General features: G+C 42.2%; 1 protein-coding gene across 1 annotated transcript; it reads left to right on the plus strand.

The window, feature by feature from the left end:
* Positions 1 to 25,242, plus strand: LOC306926276 (neuromedin-U receptor 1-like; the record flags this gene model as incomplete). The annotated part of the gene is made up of 5 exons (XM_079505545.1): positions 1 to 267; positions 1,699 to 1,842; positions 2,627 to 2,965; positions 3,916 to 4,105; positions 24,818 to 25,242. The coding sequence occupies 5 exons, from the start codon at positions 1 to 3 to the stop codon at positions 25,240 to 25,242; spliced, it is 1,365 nt and encodes a 454-aa protein (XP_079361671.1).
* Between the last annotated feature and the right edge of the window lie 362 nt (positions 25,243 to 25,604).

The following is a 25,604-nucleotide window of genomic DNA, read 5'->3' on the forward strand; positions in this document are numbered from 1 at the left end:
ATGGCTGGGTCCGTTAGCTTGAACTGCCTCCCAGAAGCAAGGTGCAACAACCTCAGCTTTGCTGTGAACCCCAATAACAGCAGCAGCGGCGGCAGCAGCAGCATTGAGCTAGAGAATGAGTGTCTCACCGACGAGGAGTACCTGGAGAAGTACCTGGGGCCTCGGCGCTCGTCCGTTTTCCTCCCGGTCTGCCTCAACTACCTGCTCATCTTCCTGGTGGGCGCCGTGGGCAACGGGCTCACATGCACCGTCATCGCGCGCAACAAGGTCAGTAGGTGGAAAGTACCAGTAGTGGGAAAAGTACTCAATTGTTTTACTTTTAAGTAAAAGTACCAATGCTGCAATTTAAAACTACTCCGTTACAAGTAAAAGTACGGAATTGAAAATGTACTTGAGTAAAAGTACAAAAGTATCGGCATCAAAATGTACTTAAAGTACTAAAAGTAAAAGTACGCATTGTGCAGAATGTGCCATTTCACAAGTTCAAAATGTGTACAAAATCGACGCATTGTGAGCTTGTAGATCGGCTATTTTCAAATGGCCGAAATGTATATGGTTGAAGTGGTTAATGTATGTTTTCTATTATATTCTATATATTTGCCTCTGAGATGTAGTGGAGTAGAAGTAGAAGTATTGGAAATTGGAAATACTCAAGTAAATTGTGTACAAATACCTCAAAATTTTACTTAAGTACAGTAAAAGATACTTTCCACCACTGGAAAGTACATTTACTCAACTACTGTACTTGAGTACAATTTGAGGTGCTTTACTGAGAGTATTTCTAATAGGCTATAGATATAGAATGCTTTTACTTCTACTGAAAGCTTTAGTTACCATACTATAGTTACTTTGTAGATTTTGATTAGTATAAAGCATACACTAACCACTTCAGCCCTTGTGCATGTCAGCAATTTGAAAATAACAGATCGATGCATTGTGAGCTTGTTGAACTGCTATTTTCAAACATATTTCTTTTATTTACCATGTGCTGTGTAAGCACAGCATGGTCAATGTTCTGTTGCCGGTGCTACCACGCCCACTTTCTGTAGTAGGGATCTATGGTCCTCGTCTCTAGGCAACCACACACTTCTCTAGCTGACCTCTAAGCCAATGGGAGACAGTGCACTGCGCACACACACACACACACACACACACACACACACACACACACACACACACACACACACACACACACACACACACACACACACACACACACACACACACACACAGACTAAACGGTGTGCGCACACGTCACCTGGACAGATCCTGTTGTTCACACACACACACACACACACACACACACACACACACACACACACACACACACACACACACACACACACACACACACACACACACACACACACACACACACACAAAACTTTTAACATTCAGTAGATTTTCTGTGGTCTGGGGGTTTCTGTTTTTTTCCCCCTGCTGTTTGTGATGTCACAACCTGCAAATCCCATATTTATATCAATGGGATTTGCCAGCAGATGTCACTGTTTTCACTGATTAGCCTGTTTTCATTGCAGCTCAAAAGGCTTCCAAACCCCAGAGACAACTCCAGACCACAGAAAATCCACTGAATGTTCAAAGTTCCGTTTTTTGCATGTATATAATTGAGGTCATAAAACCTAAAAGAAAAAACGAAAAATAAAAATAAATGACAATTGATGTCATGAAATCTTTAAGGTGATGTGGACGCCAACCAACTACTACCTGTTCAGCCTGGCCGTGTCTGACCTGCTGGTGCTGCTGCTGGGCATGCCGCTGGAGCTGTACGAGATGTGGCAGAACTACCCCTTCCTGCTGGGCGCCGGAGGCTGCCACTTCAAGGTTGCAATAGTTTGGGATTATTATTATTTTTTTCATTATAGTTTAGTTTCATTTGTTTTTGGTTTCTAATTCAGTTAGTTTTAGTTCGTTTTTAGAGCGGGTTTGCTAGTTTTTTATTTTTTGTGACAACGCTTTAGTTTTTATTAGTTTTAGAGTTCGTTTTAGTTTTCTTTATACTTTGGGTTATTTCAGGTGCAGGATTCAAAAAGGTCAGAGTAAGTAGACCTATTGTGTAATAAAAACTCAACAAAAGTAAAGTTAAATAGCATTTAAAAAATATAATATAAAATATAATATATTCAGTTACTGTTGGTAACGAGAAAAACTAAGGACATTTTGTCTATAATTTCAGTTAATTTTAGTTTTGTAAACACACAATACAGTTTCAATATAGTTTTGGTTTTGCCCAGCTTTGTGGGTCTGTGTGAACACAAACATTGGCTGATGATTTGCTGATCACTGCATAGCGATGATTTGATTGGCTGAGCACGGCATGTGATGTATGATGATAAAATGGCCTTTAGGATTAGCCCTGGGGACTTGAGGATAAAAGGACTTGAGGATTAAAAGTGAGGACAGAAAAGTGAAGATGTAAATTGTGATGTATGATGATGAGCGCTCCTCACTTCTCACAGGTGTGATTTTTTTAATTATACTTTTTATGTAGTTCAGTTAACAAAAAAAGTTTGTATTGTATTTATTTTTATTCTATTTTATTTCAGCTTACGTTACGTTGTTAGTTTGTCGTTAACAACCTATAACAACCTTGTGCCACCTCCTCAAGACCTTCCTGTTCGAGACGGTCTGCTTCGCCTCCATCCTCAACGTCACGGCGCTGAGCGTGGAGCGCTACATCGCTGTGGTGCACCCGCTGCGTGCCAAGTGCGTGGTGACGCGTGCGCACGCCAAGCGCGTCATCCTGACCGTGTGGGGCGTGTCGGTGCTGTGCGCCATACCCAACACCAGCCTGCACGGCATCGCCACGCTGCCCGATCGATCGTCAGGCGCCAGCGGCAGCTTGGGAGAAGGAGAAGGAGTGAGCGACGGCGGAGCTTCATGGATGCCGGAGTCGGCCATATGCACGCTGGTGAAGCCACACTGGATTTACAACCTGATCATCCAGGTGAGCCGGTGTTGTCTCGATTCGGTTCAAATAAAACATGTCAGTGGTGCTCAACCTGTTTCACGTCAAGGACACCAAAACATATCTGTATTTGGCTGCTGACCCCCATCTGAAAATGTGTTTTTTTCCAGGGACCTCCTGCCCAGAAGCAAAGATTTGAGTTAAAAACGTTTGCTCTGAAAGAATGTATATTCAAAGATTTGCACCACATTTTCACGATTAAAAAAAAATAGCAGATGTACAAGCTCGTAACGCGGCCGCGCTACGAGCTTTTAGATCTGCTATTTTTCTATAGCTTAAGTATAACATAATGCTTAAAACACCAAAAGGGGTTCCTATCCTGAATGGGTTAAATATATTTTATTATAGGGTAATATATTGGTATTGGAAATCTGTATCAGCTGATATGACCCTCAAAATAATCTGAGATCGGTCATAATTTCAATATCATGCATCTCTGTGAGACTTAATCAACTCGATTCAGTTTTGTCGACTGAAACTAAATCATGCAGTCATTATTTACGAAATTACGATGCCATCACGGCCTGCCAAAATACTTTGTTGTCGACAAAATTAACCAAAATCACATGATATAAAAACTAGACAGATGACCAAAATATGACAAAAACTAAATCAAATGGTATTTAAAAAAACAAACAAGAAATGTCATATATGATAGCAGCTTGCAGCACGTTTTTGCTCCTGATCAACGGGAATAAACCATAGTTCAGCAATAGCATAGATGGTACTCAAGTAATACAATATGTCGATGCCGTTCAGACTATGGGTTGTATGGGTAATTCTCCCATTGGCTTAGAGGCAGCCTAGAGGCAGCCAATCATGTAAAAGCATACACTACGATCGTCTTTACGGTCGTTAGTAAATGCAGATCAGCTCTGCAAGCTGATAAAAACTAAGCTAAACTGCCGTCCATTAAATCCCGGCTGCAGGTGACGGCCGTGCTGTTCTTTGTGGTGCCCATGCTGACCATCAGTGTGCTCTACCTGCTCATCGGCCTGCAGCTGAAGCGTGAGAAGATGCTGCAGGTGCTGGCCAAGGCCGGCCTGGAGCAGGACAGCTTCTGCAACGTCCGCTCGCAGCAGCAGAAGGCACGTCGCAGACAGGTCACCAAGATGCTGTGTGAGTGATTCACTCTGATGACATCCGTGCGTGCGTGCGTGCAATGCGTGCGTGCATGCATGCATGCGTGCGTGCGCATTTGTGTAAAATGAGTGTGAATTGTCACAGTGTGACCCCAAGTCAGATACAAAATGACTCGGACAAATTATATCTCTCATTTAATGAGAGATATAATTTGTCCGATTGTAGGATCAATCCATTTCACTTGCTTTGGTGGAAATTAAAGGTACAACAGGTCCAACTGGGAGGCAAAAGCAAAACAACCCCCAAATGCAGAATGGTTTGCATGTGGCGCTGCTGGCCACACACTCGTTCCTACGACTGATTATTCTCTATAGTGCTCTGCTAAGAATCCAATTTACAATTTTAGGCATTTAGCAGACACTCTTAATCCAGAGTGATTTACAGTAAGCAAGAACAAAAACATGGTTGAACCTACCACGAGTAGTAGCATATCCTACTTTGAAACCATAAACACTATAGATGCCAGATCAATAATGACCTGGCATCTGTGTACATAACATGGCATCTAAATTACACATATTATCCTTTGCAGGGGCGGCAGGTTCAGTTCACAACAATTAACGAACACATTAAATTGTTTCAGCATCTTGTTTCAACATTTCAGCATGATCAACAGTAAATAATTAAATTGTTTCAGCCATAAGCGGCGGGTGGATTTTACCTTTAGCTAGGTGGGACGACGACGACGCAGATTTATTTATTTATTTCCCCCAGATGGTCTAACAATGTCATGATTTGACCAATGTATTACCAATCTCGTACACCATTGCTCACGAAAGCAAGATCCTTGACCCAATTACAGCCACTGCATCTTACCTTTTAATTAAAGTAAAAGTAGTCTGAGGAAAGGGAACAGTTCTGTTCCCCGGACATTGTTTTGGGATATTTTGGCTGAGATGGCTCTGTTTGTCAAGTCTCAAGTCAGTGTGGAGATTGGCCGGCGGTGTTGCTGCCCTCCCCTCCCCTCCCGACTCATGGCTCTTTACAGACGGGCCGACGGTACACAGACAGCAGCCTCGCCGCTGACTGTGTTAGTGTTGTGTTGCTGCAGGAGACGGAGTGTGAATGAACCGTGCGGTCACTGGAACAAAGCCACCGTATTAGCATTTGAATACCTGTTCTGTGAACACCGTAAAGGTGTGTGCCTACGTGACAAAAGTACCAGGGGGAGGGGATCTTCAGCGGGTGCTATTTGCCTTATTCTTTTTTCAGTGGGTGCCCAAGCCCTCAGGCACTCCCAAAGTTGACGCCGTTGCATATGCCTGTGAGGTCGTCGAGGCTAGGGCAAGTGCTACGGCAAGTCCTTGGAGTTCAAAATAATCCCTATCCATTTGCATGGAGTTTCTCACCCAGTGCATACCCCCTTTTCACCCCTTCTGCGCAGCATATTTGGGTCCTATTTACATAATTGAATTGTATTCGAATCGTGTTGTAGCGCTCGCTCATCTGTGTGGCCCCAGCTGCAGTACCTATGGTTGGCCAAATGGTAAATTGTGCATTTATATAGCGCCTTTATCCAAGGCGCTTTACAGAGATTGTGCATTACATTTGTGACAGGGTCAAGGAGAAGGGTTCTCTATGTTTCTTTTTTCATTTTCTTTATTTCATTATGTTTGGATTTATATAATCAAAACAGTAATAATCTTGGCGCAGCAATGCATTGTGTTGTTTCCACAACAATGAAACAAAACATAAGATTGGAAATTAAATTGCATATCAATACGTGTTTATTTCTATCTGCTGCAGTTGGAGGGACATGTTCCACAGAGACAATACAGTAATAAGTAATAAGTAACATTCAGCAAACAATATAACAGTTTTAAACAGTATCATAATAATAATACAAATCAGATGCAATGAAGCAATTATGTAGATAGATTGATGCAGGGGGGGGGGGGGGGGGCAAAATGGCAGAAGAAACATAGGCTCTAACAGACTCCAACACAAGTCACCACCATACTTTTCTGTTCTAATATTGTCTCTGAAAACTCTTGACACAGTGAATAAGAAATACCACTAAAAAAAGAACAGGTCAACAGTATATTAAGCTTGCAATTAATCAACTTGGTGTTTCTAACATGAAGCTCTTGTCATACTGTTAACACTAAACAGATGTATCATTCATATGTGTGCGCTCATGGCTTTTCCGGGCGCTTGAGGTAGTGAAACTCTTTCCACACTGATCACATCCATATGGTTTCTCTCCAGTGTGAATTCTCTGGTGGCTTTTAAGGCTTGACATCATGTCAACCAGGTATGTTCGTACAAATACCTAGGAGTAGTAATAGACCATCTGTTGTCATGGAACTATCAGATTGATTCAGTGTGTAAGAAAACAAAGCAAATAATCTACTTCCTTCTCCGTCTTCCTTCGTGCACGTAGACAGATTCTTCTTTTGTTTTTCACTTATGTTATTATGAGTGTTCTTCAGTACTGTAGTACCACCTGGTATGGATGTTTGTCTGCAGCCCTAAAGTCACAACTGCTGCAACAACTGAACATTTGTTCAAAGATTGTTGGACAACCACTTCAGAAACACTTCAGAGATATGGTATACCAGCATACAATAAAGTCAGACTAAAGAGTCGCTGGTGTCGACTGTTCGCCGCTTCACCTCCCAATGTATGAATGAATGAACCATTGTAAAGCGCTTTGAGCACTTGGAAAAGCGCTATAAAAATGCAATTCATTAATTCCAAGTGTTACTTTTCAACATTTGTAGTACTACTACTACACAAATGTTGAAAAGTAACACTTTTGTAGTAGTTTATGTGTGCTTGTGGTTGCTGAGGTTCGTTGTGAGTTGTTGGGACAGGGTGGCTGTATTGCTTCATGACTGGCATGATGACAAAGAATGTCCCTATATATAGGCTCTTTCTTTCTTTCTTTCTTTCTTTCTTTCTTTTGCCAGCCAAGTCTATGGACTTCATGACATACATTTCCACCCACCCAACCAGAACTTTGAACATTGTGTTGCCTTTTAAGATGCAGTGAAAACAGGCAAAACAGTGTCACAAAACCCATGTCATATGGGATTTGTGGAGTCTTACCGCACAATCCACAGGCAAATCAGAGCACTTGTTTGAGCCAGAAAACGGAATGTTAAAAGTTTAGTCATTGGGGTGCAATTGAGCTCAGAAAACCTACAAGAAATAAGAAAAAAAAATAATGTCACAATCCCTTTAATGTTTGTTTGGGTCAGATGAAATTAAGTAATAATGTAGAAAACAACAGGCTCTAACAGACTCCAACACAAGTCACCACCATGCTTTTCTGTTCTAATAAGGCCTCTGAAATTTCTTGAGTGCATAAAAATGACCACTAAAAAAAGAACAGGTCAACAGCAAATAGAACAATGGGACCATCTCACACCAATCACTGTCTAACATACTGTCCTCCACCCTCCCTACTCCCCCCAGATGTGCTCAATGGATCCACAATGAATAACAAGAGGGAGGAGAGACAGTCCCATTCACACTCAAGGACATGAATAGTTACCATATGCATGTAAATGACAGAAGGAAATGCACAATGGACAGCAGTTTAGGGCAGTTTGAGGTGAACTATCCATGTAGGCCTACTGTGTTTATGGTAACTTCTTCAATCATATTACATTCTCAAATAGCCCACCATCACCAGGGATTAAAACACATACCAAAACTCAAAGTTGGTCTGATACTCCTCACAGACATCTCAATTCATGATGACAACTCATGAACTGAATTTACTGATGATTGCTCCAAATTCCTCCAGAACTTGTTTTGGGCACAAATGTTCTGTTCTTTAGTGGTCCAATGTTTATTATTATCTTCCAAGTGGTCTACAAATAAAATGTATAACGTCTACAAATAAAATGTATAACGTTTGAGCAGCCTCTGGGATAAAGCTCATCTAAATACAGCAAATCTGCAGGTCTAATTTCAGGGAAACAAATAATAAGATTGGGAATTAAATTGCATATCAAGACGTGTATATTTCTAGCTGCTGCATAATGTTGGAGGGACATTTTCCATGGAGACAGTAGTAACATTCAGCAAACAATATAACAATTAAACAGTATCATAATAATAATACAAATCAGATGCAATGAAGCAATTATGATTGATGCAGGGTGGGGGGGTGATATGGCAGAAGAAAGCATATGCTCTAGCAGACTCCAACACAAGTCACCACCATAATTTTCTGTTTTAATATTGTCTCTGAAAACTCTTGCCACAGTGAAGGCCAGAAAGTATTTTTTTGCCACTCAGTTGGTGTCCCTACATAACTTCCGGGTTTGATGATTATGTCACGCGCATACCCTCTATAAGAAATATCACTAAAAATAACAGGTCAACAGTATGTTAAGCTTGCAATTAATCCACTTGGTGTTTCTATAATGAAGCTATTGTCATACTGTTCACATTAAACAGATTTATCTTTCATATGTGTGCGCTCATGCCTTTTTCGGGCACTTGAGGTAGTGAAACTCTTTCCACACTGATCACATCCATAGGGTTTCTCTCCAGTGTGAATTCTCTGGTGGCTTTTAAGGTTGGACATTTCAGAGAAGTGTTGCCCACATTGATCACATCCATAGGGTTTCTCTCCAGTGTGAATTCTCTGGTGGCTTTTAAGGTTGGACATTTCAGAGAAGTGTTGCCCACATTGATCACATCCATAGGGTTTCTCTCCAGTGTGAATTCTCTGGTGGCTTTTGAGGTGTCCCATTTGAGAGAAGTGTTGTCCACACTGGTCACATCCATAGGGTTTCTCTCCTGTGTGAATTCTCTGGTGGCGTTTGAGGTGTCCCATTTGAGAGAAGTGTTGTCCACACTGGTCACATCCATAGGGTTTCTCTCCTGTGTGAATTCTCTGGTGGCTTTTAAGGCTTGACATCATGGAGAAGTGTTGTCCACACTGATCACATCCATATGGCTTCTCTCCGGTGTGAATTCTCTGGTGGCTTTTAAGGTCGGACAATTTAGAGAAGTATTTTCCACACTGGTCACATCCATAGGGCTTCTCTCTAGTGTGAATTCTCTGGTGTTTTTTCAGGCTGGACATTTCAGAGAAGTGTTGCCCACATTGATCACATCCATAGGGTTTCTCTCCAGTGTGAATTCTCTGGTGGCGTTTGAGGTGTCCCATTTGAGAGAAGTGTTGTCCACACTGGTCACATCCATAGGGTTTCTCTCCTGTGTGAATTCTCTGGTGGCTTTTAAGGCTTGACATCATGGAGAAGTGTTGTCCACACTGATCACATCCATATGGCTTCTCTCCGGTGTGAATTCTCTGGTGGCTTTTAAGGTTGGACAATTTAGAGAAGTATTTTCCACACTGGTCACATCCATAGGGCTTCTCTCTAGTGTGAATTCTCTGGTGTTTTTTCAGGCTGGACATTTCAGAGAAGTGTTGTCCACATTGATCACATCCGTAGGGTTTCTCTCCAGTGTGAATTCTCTGGTGGCTTTTAAGGTTTGCCATTTGAGAAAAGTGTTGTCCACACTGATCACATCCATAGGGTTTCTCTCCAGTGTGAATTTTCTGGTGGCGTTTGAGGTGTCCCATTTGAGAGAAGCGTTGTCCACATTGATCACATCCATAGGGCTTCTCTCCAGTGTGAATTCGCTGGTGGCTTTTGAGGTGTGACGCCTTAGAGAAGTGTTGTCCACATTGATCACAGCAGTGGTGTTTTTGCTTTGCCAAACTTCTTTGTTCATTCACCTCTGGTAGGTCATGGCAGTCAGGCTGATGATGCAACACTGAATTGGAAACAAATACAAAAGAAAGATTGTTGATAGGTAGAAAGACAGCTACATGACAGGGATTTGTTGCACAACAACTAGTCCACAAAGTGCTAACTAACAATGGCCTAAACTACCTTACTACATTGCATGACTAAAAATATAGGAATTAAGTGGCTATACTTAATATTTAAGTTGAGTAACATACCAAGGTCTTTGGGTTCCTCCTGTTCAGCAGAAATATCCCTGGTGGGGTGGAGAGAGTTCATCTTTAGCTGAAGTCTGGAGTCCACAGTCAGATGTGATCAGAAATGATTGATATCCTGGAGGAGTTGTGGAGAAATGACACAGACCAAGTCTTCTTATACCAGAGAGTCTGAGGTATAACCACTAACTGATTTGATATGATTGGCCAAATAGAACAATAGGACCACCTCTCTCTCCACCAATCACAGTCAAAGATACTGTCCTCCACCCTCCCTCCTCCCCCAGATATGCCCAATGGATCCAAATTGAATAACAAGAGGGAGGAGAGACATTCCCATTCATCTCAAGGACATGTCATTTGCATGAGCTGTACATGTAAATGACAGACAGGACATGCACAATGGATAGCAGTGACCTTTACATAAATAAGGTGAAATGTGGATTTGTAAAATTCACTTTTTTTGGTCACATGTTCTGTTCTCCAGTGGTCCAAGGTTTATTCTTATCCTCCAAGTGCACATCTAAATCTAATAGTAAAATTACAATGAAATGAAGAATAAGATTGTGAAAGAAATTGAATAAAAATGCAGCAATATTAACAATGCAACCTAAAAGGGTAGCCTATATTATGTTACAACTCTTGCCTTTGAATATGTATTTAAATAAATCAGACCTGTGTGAAGTGAGGGGCGCCCTTATCATCTTACAACATGATGATGTAAAACAAACATTGAGACAGAACAAACATTACATTCTCTTTATTGTCAATGGTGTTTTTAAAACAAACATTGAACTAAAAACAAACATTAAACCTGTACATAGGAGGGGCCCCCAAGGACAAAAATACAACGCAAAGAAAGAAAAAAGTCTGTTTTTGTTCGTTTGTTTCAAACTGACACCCACCCCATGAGATGGACAGTTTTCATGAATCGTACACTAACACCAGCCTTCACATCTACACTTTGCACATAGCCTACTGTATGTTATCACTGTGCCCTGCACGCCAACAAAGAGAGAGAGAGAGAGATTTTTACATGTAGCTGTCATGTCTCACTGACAGCTGTTTGATTGTGCTGCGCTCTTGCATATTCCTGTGTTGTTTGTGATGATTGGGGGGATTATCTGGGATCGACTACTTCAGTTTTGACATACAACATGATGTGTGATGATGTTGCTTTGCCTTATTATTGTCTCCACCAGGCCGAAGGCATGGGGAGAGAGTATGTTTTGCACTCCGTCCGTGTGTGTGTCGGCATGGGGAGAGAGTATGTTTTGCACTCCGTCCGTGTGTGTGTCCGTCCTTCCGTCCTTCCGTCCGTCTGTGAACAGCTAATCTCCGGCACCGTTAACCCGGTCGATGCCAAACATTGCACACACACTCCCTGGATGCCAAGGATGAACCTCTGCCCCACATTTTCCAGAACGGCCTGTTATAGCGCCACCATGAGGCAGCTTTTCACATTTTTTACCTAAAACTGCACCGATCTGCGTGAAACGTTCCATGCACACTCCCTAGAGGCCAAGGATAAACCTTTGACCTGCATTTTCCGCATCTGCCTTTTATAGCGCCACCAGGAGGCCGACTTTTGTAAAACACATTTTTTGATATTACTCCTCCAGATTCTGTCCAAAAATCTCACAAATCGTTACACAGTATCTCTATGGTCATGTGCTCAAGTCGGATCTGTCCGATATTTCATATTCCATCCTAATTGGCTATAATTGGCTTTCACAGTTTGCAAGATTGCCCCGTTTTGAACAAAAGCCTCAAATCATGAACGCAGCATGCAATTTACGTGAAATCTTTCACACATGTTCTTACTAGGCTGAGGAATATATCCCACCCTTTTCACATTGGCCTGTTATAGCGCCACCAACAGGTTGATTTTTGCAAAACACATTTTTGGAACAAAATGCCTCAAATCATCCAATTGCCATCAAAGGCGTATGAAGAAATGGCACCCTTTTCACATTGGCCTATTAGAGCGCCACCAGGAGGCCACAACCTGACCTGCCCTGGTGGAGACCTGTGCCCCGAGGGGCACTTTTTCTAGTTGACTCTGAGTTTTGAAAGTAAAGAAGAGTTGTGTTTAAGCTGTCATGGTCCACTGATTCACAATAGTAGCCTACTTTTAAACAGAGAGAGATTTTTACCTGTACTATAAATAAACATCTGGATTACTTAATTTACAATTAGTCATACACATGACTACATTAACCATAACTATGTAGCTATGTAGTCATAGCACTTTATAGTACACATGTATAATATATAATATAGTATAGTATGTATAGTATAGTAGTAGGCTATTATCTGTACATTATGCTATAAGTCTAAAAGGGGGTAATAAGTCTAACTTCTAAGGTTTTAAATTCCTGTAATCTATAGGACTATATGGACCTGTATTGAGGTTGGAGTATCCATAACTATGTAGCTATGTAGTCATGTAGTCTAAGGTTTGAAATTCCTGTAATCTATTCTATAGGACTATATGGACCTGTATTGAGGTTGGAGCATTTGCATTCTGTAGGCTACATTCCAGGCCATCATTGATTAATTGACTTAATTCATGGATTCTGTTCTACAGAATGGCCCATCATCAAAGGTATCTGGCACACCCTAGCCTGGAATGTGAATGTGACACACACACAGCATACAATAACATAAGGACAGAGATAAATCAAAGTTGTATTGTATTGTATGTAGTTCATGTACTTCCATGAAGTACAAAATAATACAATTTTATGTAAGTGGGAAGCAACAAGAACTTGACACACACACAGCATACAATAACATAAGGGCAGAGATAAATCAAAGTTGTATTGTATGTAGTTCATGTACTTCCATGAAGTACAAAATAATACAATTTTATGTAAGTGGGAAGCAACAAGAACTTTAATGCCACCTGCTGAAATAAATGCAAAATTGCAGGTAGGCTATATTATTATGTTATTATTATTACCATGACATGCAACATAAACATGAGTTCATATGGCTAGTAGTAGTAGACTAGTATGGAAGTCTGTGAAAGATTCCACGTAAATTGCACGCTGCCTTCATGATTTGAGTCATTTTCAAAAATCCACCTGTTGGTGGCACTGTAAGTCTGTGAAAGATTTCACAGGCTCCAGGTCCCCAGCTAAATCTTTAACTCTAACGTTTTTTAAACAATGAAATAAGCAACTCCATACCATGACATGCAAAAACTAATGTTACTGGATAACATTATGTAAACATGAGTGCATATGGCTGTGGCCCAATTTTAACATAATGGTAGTACAACAACAACTAATTTCAGTAATGGAGGAATGGAACACCTTTCCAGAATGGAATTTCAAGTACTGTACTTGGAATGGAATTTCCAGAACAATGGAGGGGAGTAATCCATTCATTATCCATGCATAATTTTCATTTGACCAACAACAAACTGGTTCTAACTGGTTCTAAATGTTCTCCTTTGACAAACAATGTTCTAATATGAGAAATAAGGTAAAATAAACATTCAAATGGCCGACCTCAGTTTGCAGGAAGGGAGCGAAGAGTAAGGTTGTGCCGGCAGAGAGCTCCTAGGATCGAGCATTGTAAGAGAGAGGATTGTGACAGTGCAGAGGGGACTTGATCCACAGTACCCACGCCAGCTATCGAGTCGGGACAGTGACAACTCGAGCGTGGCTGTGTAGAGAAACGAGTGAGTGAAACAAAGTATAAATATTGAAACGGTGAGTCATTCTGTGATCGACATCGCTGGAGGAGAGAGAGAGAGAGAGAGAGAGAGATGAGAGAGACGAGCCTAGACAGCGGTAACCGGACGGAGAGGGACGGGGACCAGTGGTACTGCACGCCAGACACAGACGGACCCAGGCTTTGCCTGGGTTGCCTGTAAGTACCGAACCAACGCAGTACTCACCTGTATGCACCTGTCTATGGCTACATCTTAGCATAAGATAAATGTAAATGGAACAGTTGAATTGGCGCCAGCTTTCCTGTGTGTTACAGTACAAGAAGTAGACGCCTACCCTTGGGACACCGGACTGATGGTCCTCTGAAGCACCCCGCACTTTAATTGCACATCCTCTGGCACAAATGATGAACTGAACTTTTTATTTTCTTTTTCTTTTAGGGTTACTTAGTGTTTCATGTTTTTAGGATTAGGGTTTTAGCATTTATAATAAAATTGTGTTTTATAGGACAATATAGAGCCTCATGTCTTAGATAAATAAACTTTCATTTTGATATTGTAACCCCCTACGAAAAACGTTTCCGACCCAGTCCTTCTTCCTGGTATCCTCAATTGCAATGCTCTTTTACCTGGTGAAAAACACGAACCATGTGTGTACCTTATCTATTTAATGAATATATTGAATAAATTGTTAAAGTTCTATGTGACTCATTTTGGCCACCGGTCACACATTCACCCATTCGCACACCGATGCTGGAGGAAACCATGCAAGGCACCAACCTGCACATCGGGAGCAATTGGGCGTTCAGAGTCTTGCTCAAGGACACTTCGACACTAAGCCCGGGTTCGAACCTTGCAGTTCCCATCCGGTCACTCTACCCCTGAGCCACTACCGCACCATTCGATTTGGCTTCAATTGTTTTTCCGCCAGCATGTCGATTTGGCTTCAATTCTTTCTCTCGGCTCTGGGTGCTTGGGTGGTACCTGTAGTCCAAGCAGGTTGTACAGGTTGCCCAGCTTCTCACACATGACACATCCATACGTACGTACAGTATGTATGGAGGTAGAAGGTTTGCCGTGTCTCCCAGCACAGTCTCAAGTCATTGCAGGTGATACCAGAAGACTGGCCGTTACACAAGGACAGCTGCACATATAAAAGGACCATAAAGGGCATCGACCCAGCGGCAGGCCGAGGACCGGTATCTGCTTATTTGTGCGAGGAGGAACAGCTTTTAGCACTGCCTGCCCCCTGCAAAATGACCTCCAGCTACGCTACTTGTGTGCACGACTCAAACTGTCAGAAACAGGGTCCATGAGGGTGGTTTGGACTAATTTTTAATTTTCTCCAAAGTGCTTTACAATGTACAGTACTTGTATAATGTACAGTACTACTCTGCTCACCGGGAGGGTGAGCAGTTAGGGGTTCAGTTCAGTATATTGCTCAAGGACACTTCGACAGGTAGCCAGTTTCTGGTGTAGCACCCAGCCAACAGCCCTGCCAATCGTGCTCAGCCCTATTGGCACGACAGGTTGTGCGTCGGTCTGGCGAGTGGGAGACTGGGGTTCAATTGCCGCTCCTGTGCATCACTACACTGGGAAGACATCCTCAGAGAGAAAGAGTAATATCAGTTAAAACACCAGCTCTCACTTTACTCATTTTAGGATCTCTTATTTATTGAATAGAACCCAGCAGCAGACATTTCGGTCCACTGCCTTTTTCCCCTTCTGTTTAGGCTACTCTTTTCTTAAAGCTGCAAAACGGTGGGAGTTTGTAGCCTACTTGTATACCGTCACTGATATTTTAGGTATGCAAATTCCTAATACGTTTTCTTTTTTTTTTCCTATTATGTTTTGTTATTATTTTTTTAACGTATATATGTTTCTCTGTGACAACCTCGCGGCCGTTGTTTGCGTTCGTTTCCGACATGCTTTTGTTGGTTCAATCACTGTGTTTTGTTCTGTAGCTCCCGAGTGAAAATAGGCCAGGCTTCACCTGGCAAAATATAACAGATGTACTGTAATGAGGGATTACCAAGGGTGAGCCAGAAAATAGCAGCCAGGAGAATGAGACTAGCAGGACACTGCCAAAGGCATCAAGAACTGCCAGCCAGCAAACTGGTGCTCTGGGAACCAACACACGGGCATCGATCACCAGGACGTCCCACACTAACATACGTGGATGTACTCAAGAGCGATGCAGGAGTGCAAAGTACCAACAAACTGGCCAGATGTATGGAGAACCGGGATGACTGGAAACGGCGATGGAGGGCTCGTCTGAGGACGACCTAGAGAGAAGCTTGTGGCTGCTGTTTTTGAATACGGTAGTCAAAGTATAAAATATAGTTAAAAGTGTTCTATTGCTTTATTAACTAATTTGCCTGGTGGACCCCCTGGTACCCCTCCAACTCGGGTCGCGATGCCGTGGCCGGGAGACATCAAATTTACTCTTTCCACCAGTTAGAAGTGACATAGTACTAGCATCAAGCAAGTATTCAGTTTCATTCGGAAACACGTTTTGTACAAAATTGAATCCCGGCAACAGCTGTACAGCTGTTGGTCTAGGGTGGTGGTGATACTCTGGAAATGTGTCAAATGATTAGAGTTTGTCATCAAAAACCTGCGTCTTCCTCATTGGCCCTTCAGTAATGTCTCAACCTTGCCATATACATCAAACTTAAAACGTGGGTGTTTACCTCCCCAATTTAGTCGTTATACCTGCACCCTCCTCGTGTTGTCACTGCTGTTGTACCCTACTGACTGACCTGCCAGTGAGGAGCCCCCACCCGGAGGACGTAGAGCCTTCGTCCTACTCCTCCCGCCCGACTCTCCCTGCCGCCTCAGCCGGTAGGATAAATTGCATGACTATTATCACCCTCCCTGCTCAACTAATTTTATTGAGCCATATTGTTTCTCAGCACTGCGGTTCCAATTATAACAAGGGCACAGTGAAGAGTTGCGTCATATTGAAACCACTGCTTTTTACAGACATGGACTGCACTTGGAAGCTGAATGAACATAAACATGCGATAATATATGACTTAGTAGCAAGTACATTGAATCATTAAAATAATCTGGTAGGCTGGCACAGGCAGCTGCATTATGCTGACGATAATGTGAGGTGACAGAATCAACACACCAATGAGCTCATATGCTTTTCGTCCTGTGGAAGCAGAGAGCCACTCTGTGACAGGTCATCTAATCGGGTTTGTCAAGCGAGCTCAACGAGGCGAAGTGCCGGGGGAGAAGGTGATATCTCAGCTGGTCTTAGTGGAAGTGAATTACTTACTGTTATCATGATCTCATTTGTAATATGTTGATTTATGCAGTATCAGGCCCTCGGCTGACCGCAGTGCAAATTGTCAATAATTGCATTTCTACTTAAGCACTTAAACCCTACACTTAACTGGCCCGAGTCCCCTCTGAGGTCGATACCTTTTTTTTCCCCTCTACACCAAATCTCTTTACCGAAAATAGCAAACCTACAAGCTCACAGTGTGTCACATCACATTTGAAGAATGTCGCCATGCAGAACATGTGGCCTATGTGGTTAAGGCCCTTCACTCAAGTCTCCATAAGGGTTCATTTATAAGTTATAACTGAAACCATGCTGTTCCACCTATAGCTTCACATACCACTGTATACTGTGTGTCACTTTATTACATATCCCGAATCACGCATTTCAGGCGTTCATCAGCTTTCAAACTATACAGGGTGTACCAAAATCTCCTGGAGGGGGCATCAACATAATGTCTCACGTGGTAGCGGCCGCCATACTTGTTGGCTTGTCTGGTTTGTTTACATTGAGCGACCATCCGGTGTGCTTTATATACGTTCTTTTTTTAAACTGACCTCACAATGGTGCAGACTTGCTCAGCAAATAAGTGCCACAGCAGGTCACGTCGAGGAAATGAGCCAGAAAACGAAATGAGATTTTCAGCTTTCCAGCATGAAGACAGTATCAAGGAACCCAGATTGACGAGTTTACAAAAATATGTAGAATGGCTTGGATCTCGGCTGTATGGCGCACGGGCGCAGAGACATAACGTTCAACAAAGTATCTAAGCACAGCCGTGTTTGTTCACAACATTTTCCTTGTCCTTGTATTGTATAGGACAAGGATTTGGGCCCGACGTTCTTTCTATCCATCCTGGTGTTGGTTCACTATGTTGTCGCCAATAACGAGCTCAATATTTACAAAAACATACCACCGTCACTCTATTCTGAGTGATGTGGGATAGAATTTAATGCCCACGAGAGGGCCGTCCCTAGCTTTTCAGACGCCGCCCTCCTCTTGGTGACGTACACGTTTTCACACGCTATAGACTTATGAAACAATAACATAACCTTTGGGGTAAAAATAGAAATAGTGGTTCCATTCCATTAAAAAATGTCACAGTTCGGCTTCGTGACTTGAACTGCTCGTCCAAAGGTTAGATATAAGTAGAGTTGTCACCATGCAGAGACCAGAAGGACGGCGTTTCAAATCACCAGACCTGATAGGAATAAATCAGTGTTTAATGGAGACTAAGGGACCGAGTAACCATAAATTAGACGCTTCTGGGCCTTCCCACTGGCCAACTACAAAGTGTGATGAAATTGCATGAAATTGTAAATCTCTTTGTCTGTATGAATGCCAAAATTCCAAATTTGATGAATGTGTGGCAGGGAGTTGCACGTTTCCTCTGGAGGCAAATATTGATTTGTTTCCTGGCAGGTTGCCCTGTATGCCGTACAATTGAAGAAAAAAAAATACAAAAATGTGATTACAGCTAGGTCACTCGACCTGTAAACAAACGTGAACATATTTGCTATCCAATTATCATATTATTATAAAATTGAAAGTGGAATGTTTCATGGAATATTGATGATGTTACATACCTCAGTCCACCTCCACCAAAAGACATGGACCAGTCTCGACTGTGAAATAAACATTCACGATAGTAATGGCTCCAACTGCACTCTCAACTATTTCAATTATAAAGTAATCTGTACAATTATAAATTTAATTTCACAGTTGACAGGGGGCCTTCAGGGAAGCCAGGGTTTGTGCATGTTGTTATTTAATTTGTCGAGATGGTCTAAAGGTGAAACTGCCCATTAACACAATGAGTGTTCTTAACTGGCTGCTGGCCATTTCATATCAGGACATAATGATCATTAGCAATAATCCCCCCAGACTCCCTCCCCGTTCAGAGATCCAATTAATGTAGAATTGTGTGCAGATTGTAATTTGCATATAGATGTGAGGGGACTTCATTTAATTGTAAATGTTTAATGTGTTTATATATTTAATTGTAAAAGAAAAATGCTCTCTCAGGCCTCATTCACACGTATCAAACACCATCAAACAAATGTTTGGTCAATTTCTTTGTTTTTTTAGGCCACCACAATGCTTTTCCAATGGGAGTCACATGGTTTGACCAAACATTTGTGTTTGGTCAAACAACATTTGTGTCACATCAAACAAAAACAAACAAAAAAACAACCAAACTTTTGCTTGATCAGTGTTTGATACGTGTGAATGAGGCCTCACACACTCAGGCCAATGATCACACTCCCCTGTGCCTAAGGTTGCCTAACCCTGCTCTCCATCAATACTCTCTCTCTCTCTCTCTCTCTCTCTCTCTCTCTCTCTCTCTCTCTCTCTCTCTCTCTCTCTCTCTCTCTCTCTCTCTCTCTCTCTCTCTCTCTCACACTGACTGACATAGAATGTGCACACTTCAATGACAATCAATCCCGTTGCTTTGGCGCTAACGAGAAACACATAAGCACCGCTCTTCTGCCTGACTTAAAAAAAAAGAAAAGTGAGGCAATATGGGAGATGTCATTACTTTCTAATGGTGCGTCGGTAGCGGCTGCTCGGATGAATGTGGAGGAACATTTTCGATTATAAATCCAATATGGCTCTCATGTGCCTCTGATGTGCAGAACTGTATCCAGTACTGAGCTGTCAGGTGAGTTAGTGGCCTCGAGGCGGACAGCAAATTGAGAGCACAGGGGGCAGACTGACTGGGTCAATCGTGTGCTTCACTTAACTCATCTTTCTGCCTTTTCTGTATGCATCTATTTTAAAGATGGAGTGCCGTGGTCCCCCCCCCCCCCCCTAAAACATGATCATCAGGTACTATGATTATACTAGGTACTAGGAGGAAGATTTCTTTCAATAAAGTTTACAGAAAGTGTTAAAATTATGTTCATTAAGTATGCCTGGTTTTCACCTTAGCACCACCCACCTGAACTTAAGCCTCGCCCACAGCTGTTGTTGTATGATAATGTGGGAGGGGTTAGGGTTATGATGTCACTAAAATGGTGTTATTTCGATTGGGCCTTTTGCCTCAAAGGCTTTCAGCTTTCAGGAAGAAACCAAAAATACATAGGGAAGACATATTTGAATATTATAACCACACCTGGGGGGCTATTAGAGTAATGGTAACTCCATAGACAAAACAGGAAAAAAATCAGAGCACTCCATCTTTAACTTTTTGTGTTCTTTCGCATATTAAGCAAATGCCGTTTTGGACACCCGACAGAGACGATAATGTATAATGTATAGCCACACTATATGGCTCTTAAGAAATTAGTTCGTTCTTTCGTTCTTTCTTTCTTTCTTTCTTTCTTTCCTTCCTAATTAGTGTCCTTTCGTTCCAGTGAATGGAAATCTTAATGCTGCAGCTACAATGGCATTCAACTACTTTCTACCAAGGGCCAATGATTAGACAGTATCACATTACAAATAATATGCTGAATATACTTAATTGCAAAAGAAATGGGCTATTAGACCATGAAATCATCTATAATCAATATGTCATTGCATAACGATGTGCTATTAGAGAATTAGATCATGTTAGAAATATAATGAAGTGCATGGTCATCATCAATATCATGATGCCTCTAATGTTACCCTGTAGGCTATCATCAGCTTTGTTTGCAAAAGTTTGTGTTTAAAAAAGTGAGTTTAAGACTTATTTTGTCATACAATAGAAGTCAATGAGACATCTTTTGCTGATATGTAATCAACAGCAATAGAGCGACATATCTCACCAATTGTTACATCATGACAAGGTAAGTACACAACCCCGGAGAAAGGAGGGACACCCGCACACCGCCACTTGCTAGGTTCAGAGCATTTATTGTTAAAGGAGGAACGTTTCGGTCTTGCGACCTTCCACAGTGTTTCTGTGAACATTCCTCATATACCATTGAAAACAGGGGTGGGTATTTAAATAGTGTAGCCAATTCAGGGTCAGAGGTTAAAATATGCCAATGTTTTTTGTTTTTTTTAATGTTTTTTTTTGTGGTTTTCGCCTTTATTTTATATATTTTATGGAGGGACAGACTGACAGGAAATGGGAAATGGGGAGAGAGATGGGCGGAAGACATGCAGTAAAGGCCGTCGTGATCGGGAGTCGAACCCGCGGCACACTGCCAGACTGGATTACCAGCCAAGGTGCCTGGACCACTGAGCCATGGCCCAGGCACCAATGTTGTTTAAAGATTGCTTTTATCGTATGCGAATAAGGAGAATATGTGGTTACACATGTGACCGAAAACGTATTCTCTTTTTTCTGAGTTGTTTTCAAAAGCTTATTTAAAGCTAATGTGTACGCTTTGTCAATACACTCAAGTGATTGACCTCTTTGGACCAACTTGGCTTTCATCTCAGATGATTTCTCAATAAAATCCGCATTAGAGGAACAAACTCTTTAGTCTGTAAAACTGACTAATGGGAAGACTTGATGAGAGCGGGGGGGGGGGGGGGGGGGGGGGGGGGGGGGGTGGTTACTGGTGGCCAATAATAAAGTATTACGATCCGTTTCTTTCTGATAGAGGGTCGTAGACCGGTTGAGATTAGAGTCAAAGCCATTCAATAATGTCAAAAAATGTTGAATTTCATCTGAGCCACTGTCACACTTTGCCCTATAGTGTGGGTAGTGTTTGCCGAAAATATAAAGCACATGTAGGAAGAACAGCCAAAAGTTGGAGAAAACTGTCAGACAGAGACCTTGGATGCAGAGAAGTCGGTTCTTTATTCACCTTTTCACAGACCATCAAAACTGAACGAAGGTATGTACATAGCAACTGGGCAGGTTGGCCCTAGGTCCTCACACCTCTGCAGTCCTGCATTGACTGACTGGCAGTGGGAAGTCTCCCTACTTATATAGGCTAAGCCCCTCCCACGGACCATACCAACCCTAAATTGATTCCACAATTTCCCCAGTTACTCAATGTCCAGAGACATCACATTTCATATACACACATTTAAAGTGTTACATAATATTCCACACATTATATACACACAACGATAAACTCTAAACAAACCCTCATACTGTTGGTATGTTCCCCACACCCCACAGCTGATAGTTGCTCCCTGCAATGGAGTCAACCAATTATCAATCAACTTGAATCAAGCATCAAATAATATATATATATAAAGTTCAATTCAGTGTCAGTGGCACAGTGAACTGCCACAGCCACCTTTAAAGACACCGCATATATCATCAATGTATCTATACAGTACCATTTAATAATGTTTTGTTTGTACATGTTTTTTTTTCTTCAGAATTATAGACATATTTCTCTTCAAAATGTCCCATGAACAGATTGGCAAAATTGGGTGCAAAGATGGAACCCATGGATGTACCAGATACTTGCAAATAAAATTCATTATCAAAATTAAAATAGTTATATTTCAAAACATAGGAGGCTAAATCGCCACCACCACCACCCACCAGGCAAACCATGCAGGCATACTTAATGAACTGGTGGGCGTGCCCACACAAAAACAATATTTTAACAAATACTCTACACTTTTTTGAAAACATTATACCTCCTTATATAACGATAAGATAATGATCATGTTTTAGGGTGGAAAAAAATCACGGCACTCCATCTTTAACAATAAATGCTCTGACCCTAGCAAGTGGCGTTGTGCGGGTGTCCCTCCTTTCTCTTACATTGTATGCCTCGTCACCATCGCACCTGCTCCAAATTGCCTACCGGGTCATCTCTCTAAGTACACAACCCCAAAAGTGCTGTTTTTCCTTTTTAAAGGACTATTTCTAACAGAACCGTACACAAGATGCACACATACTGTGAATTACTCGTGATTGCTTCTCTCTTTTTCAAGTACACACCCCAAACCTCTGCCAAATGAAGTGTCCCTTTTTGCTTTAATTAACGGACATCTAGCAACCAATGACTATAATCGGCCTTCTTTGATTCTGAGATAGAGCTGTAAAAGTTGTATTGGAAACTGGTATGGAAGAGGCTGCTTGTCAGAGAAGAACGAGTGTTCACTTCATGTTCTTCTAAGTTCTTCTAATTGCTTACATTTTGTCAAGTGATGTGAGCTCTTGTTTGGCTTTCAGACCTTAATCACCATGTCAGACTTCAACAATGCTCTTGTGGCTGACTGGCTGAGTGGAAGCAAATTGGAAAGATTCACAGTTTCAAAGGGCATCTATTTCAATGTGCGTCACTCTATCGAGTGGGAAACCTCATATGTCCAAAAACTGTTACATTTCAGGATTCAAATTCTTAAATAAAAGTACTGTTGCAGATCTACAAGCTTTCAGCCTTGTGGATCTGCTACTGTTGATGCTTTAGTGTGACGCGGCAGTATGATCAATAGGGCGGTATAATTTACAAAAGGACACACAAAGATTAAATATGGAGATATGAGGTGTCTGCCCGACAGCGACAATTTGCTTCCTTTTAGTCAACAAATGAGGTCAGACATTGATGTCGTGTGATTAGCCCTGCAGCAGTGCAGCTGCAGGCACACATTTGGCATTCCATTTCATTTCAACAGTGTTTTATAGAGCTACTGTCAGCACTCTCTGGACCTGTTTCGAATGCTTGGAGACAGGGACAAAATCACGTTTAATCAGAGCATCAGAGCTACCAGCAACGGCGCGCGTTGTCGTGGCCGGTTATGATGACTGATGAGGTGTCATTGTGAAACAGCAAGGACATGGCCTTCGATCCGTTCAACAGGAGGCACACAAGTGTTTACATTACAATGCCATTGTAGCTCTAGTAGCATTTAAGAGTTCACTGATTGGAAGCACTAATTAGAAAGGTGTCCTCCGAGGCTCCGACATTGCTTGATCCCATGCTCATTATCTCTGCCTTTCGCGAGATTGCTCCGTCTCACACTTCTATCTTTGTCTGTCCGTCCGTTCCCCCTCCTCTATACTCTCCCCTCCTTCTCATCTTATTATTTGCATTTGTGAGGAAATCTGTCAGAAACAAAGACTCCGAAACAAAGACACACGAAAGCTTATCTTAAAGCATGACAGATTTGTGTTATGTTGAAAAACGTATGTTTATAGCTCAGTGGTGCTCAAACTTTTTCATGTCAAGGACCACCACCAAAATCATATGTATTTGGCCGCCGACTCCCCATTATCAAAATATTTTGCTCCAGGAACCCCCACAAGCAAAGATTTGAGTTAAAAATATGTACCGGTATTTATATTCAAAGATTTGCAAGATTTTTAAATAGCAGAACAAGCTTGTAGTGCGCCACAAAGTCACGCGTTAAGAGCTGGTACATCTGGTATATCGTTGCTGTCGGGAGGAAAACTCCTAACTAAATGTTTGAGGTTTTGATTGTTTTTGAGTGCCATTGCACATGCACCCTTTATGTCTGTGTGTTGTTTTGAAAATATTGAACCAATGTTAAGTAGTAAAAAACGCTTCGGACAAAACCTCTTAACTCCATTGGACCCTCAAAATGTTTGCTAAAGCAACTAACTCCACCACCTCTCGCCCTCTCATGGAAGTGATTAACAATAAAGTCACAACACCAACTTTGATGAGGCAGTATTGCTTTGTTTTCAAAATATACGGTTTTCAAAATTTCCTGAAAAATAAACATTTTGGAGTTAGGTGGTTTATTCCCCGACAGCAGAGATATAATGTATTTTATATGGTCATCATCATGCTTCTTTTTCTTTGATAATCTGTATGTATTGTATGTATTGCACTGGAGCTGTTGAGGAGAACAATTAAGAATCGGAATTAATAAAGTCTCTCTCTCTCTCTCTCTCTCCCCCTCCCTCCCCTCCAGTCATCCTGGTGGTGGTCTTCGGCATCTGCTGGGCGCCCTTCCACAGCGACCGCCTCATGTGGAGCTTCATCAGCGGCGACTGGACGGAGCGGCAGCTGGCGCTCTACGAGTACGTGCACATCATCTCCGGCGTGTTCTTCTACCTCAGCTCGGCCGTCAACCCCATCCTCTACAACCTCATGTCCACGCGCTTCCGCGAGATGTTCAAGGAGGTCATGTGCAGGAGACGCCTGCACGCCGCCGCTGCCCGGGCGCAGTCGCTGAGCGTTACGCGGACCGTGACGCTGCGCACGCTCAGCGACGCGCCGACAACGAGCGCCAGCGGCAACGGCAGCTCCGCGGTGGAATGCTGTGGCGTGGCCGAGAAGGTAGAGCTGCCGTACGCGGACAGTAAGGTGGAGGACCAGACCAGCTTTGTGTGTTGAAGGAAGAAAACTCATGCTGTGAGATGTGATTTAAAAAATGTGTCACGCTTGAATGTGCTGTACATAGCCTGTCGCACAACAGCGTCACGTGTCAAAAATACATGATAGCTAGTTACGTGTCGCATCGCAATGCCGTGCGAGACCGTGGCAAGACTAGGCCGAGGTCCAACAGAAAGCAGCCAGCCTCCATCTCAATGCATTGTGAGCTTGTAGATCTGCTATTTATTGTGTGTGACAATGCTGCGCAACGGAGTGAAATTCATAGTTGAGTATAGTTCACCCGAAAATGTTTCATTGAAGCCTTCAATTCATGGAGATTTTGGCTCACCCAGGGATCATCGGATCATTGGAGGTATAGACAC

The sequence above is a fragment of the Electrona antarctica genome, assembly GCF_951216825.1.
Source record: "Electrona antarctica genome assembly, chromosome: 7".
NCBI classification, from domain to species: Eukaryota; Metazoa; Chordata; class Actinopteri; order Myctophiformes; family Myctophidae; genus Electrona; species Electrona antarctica.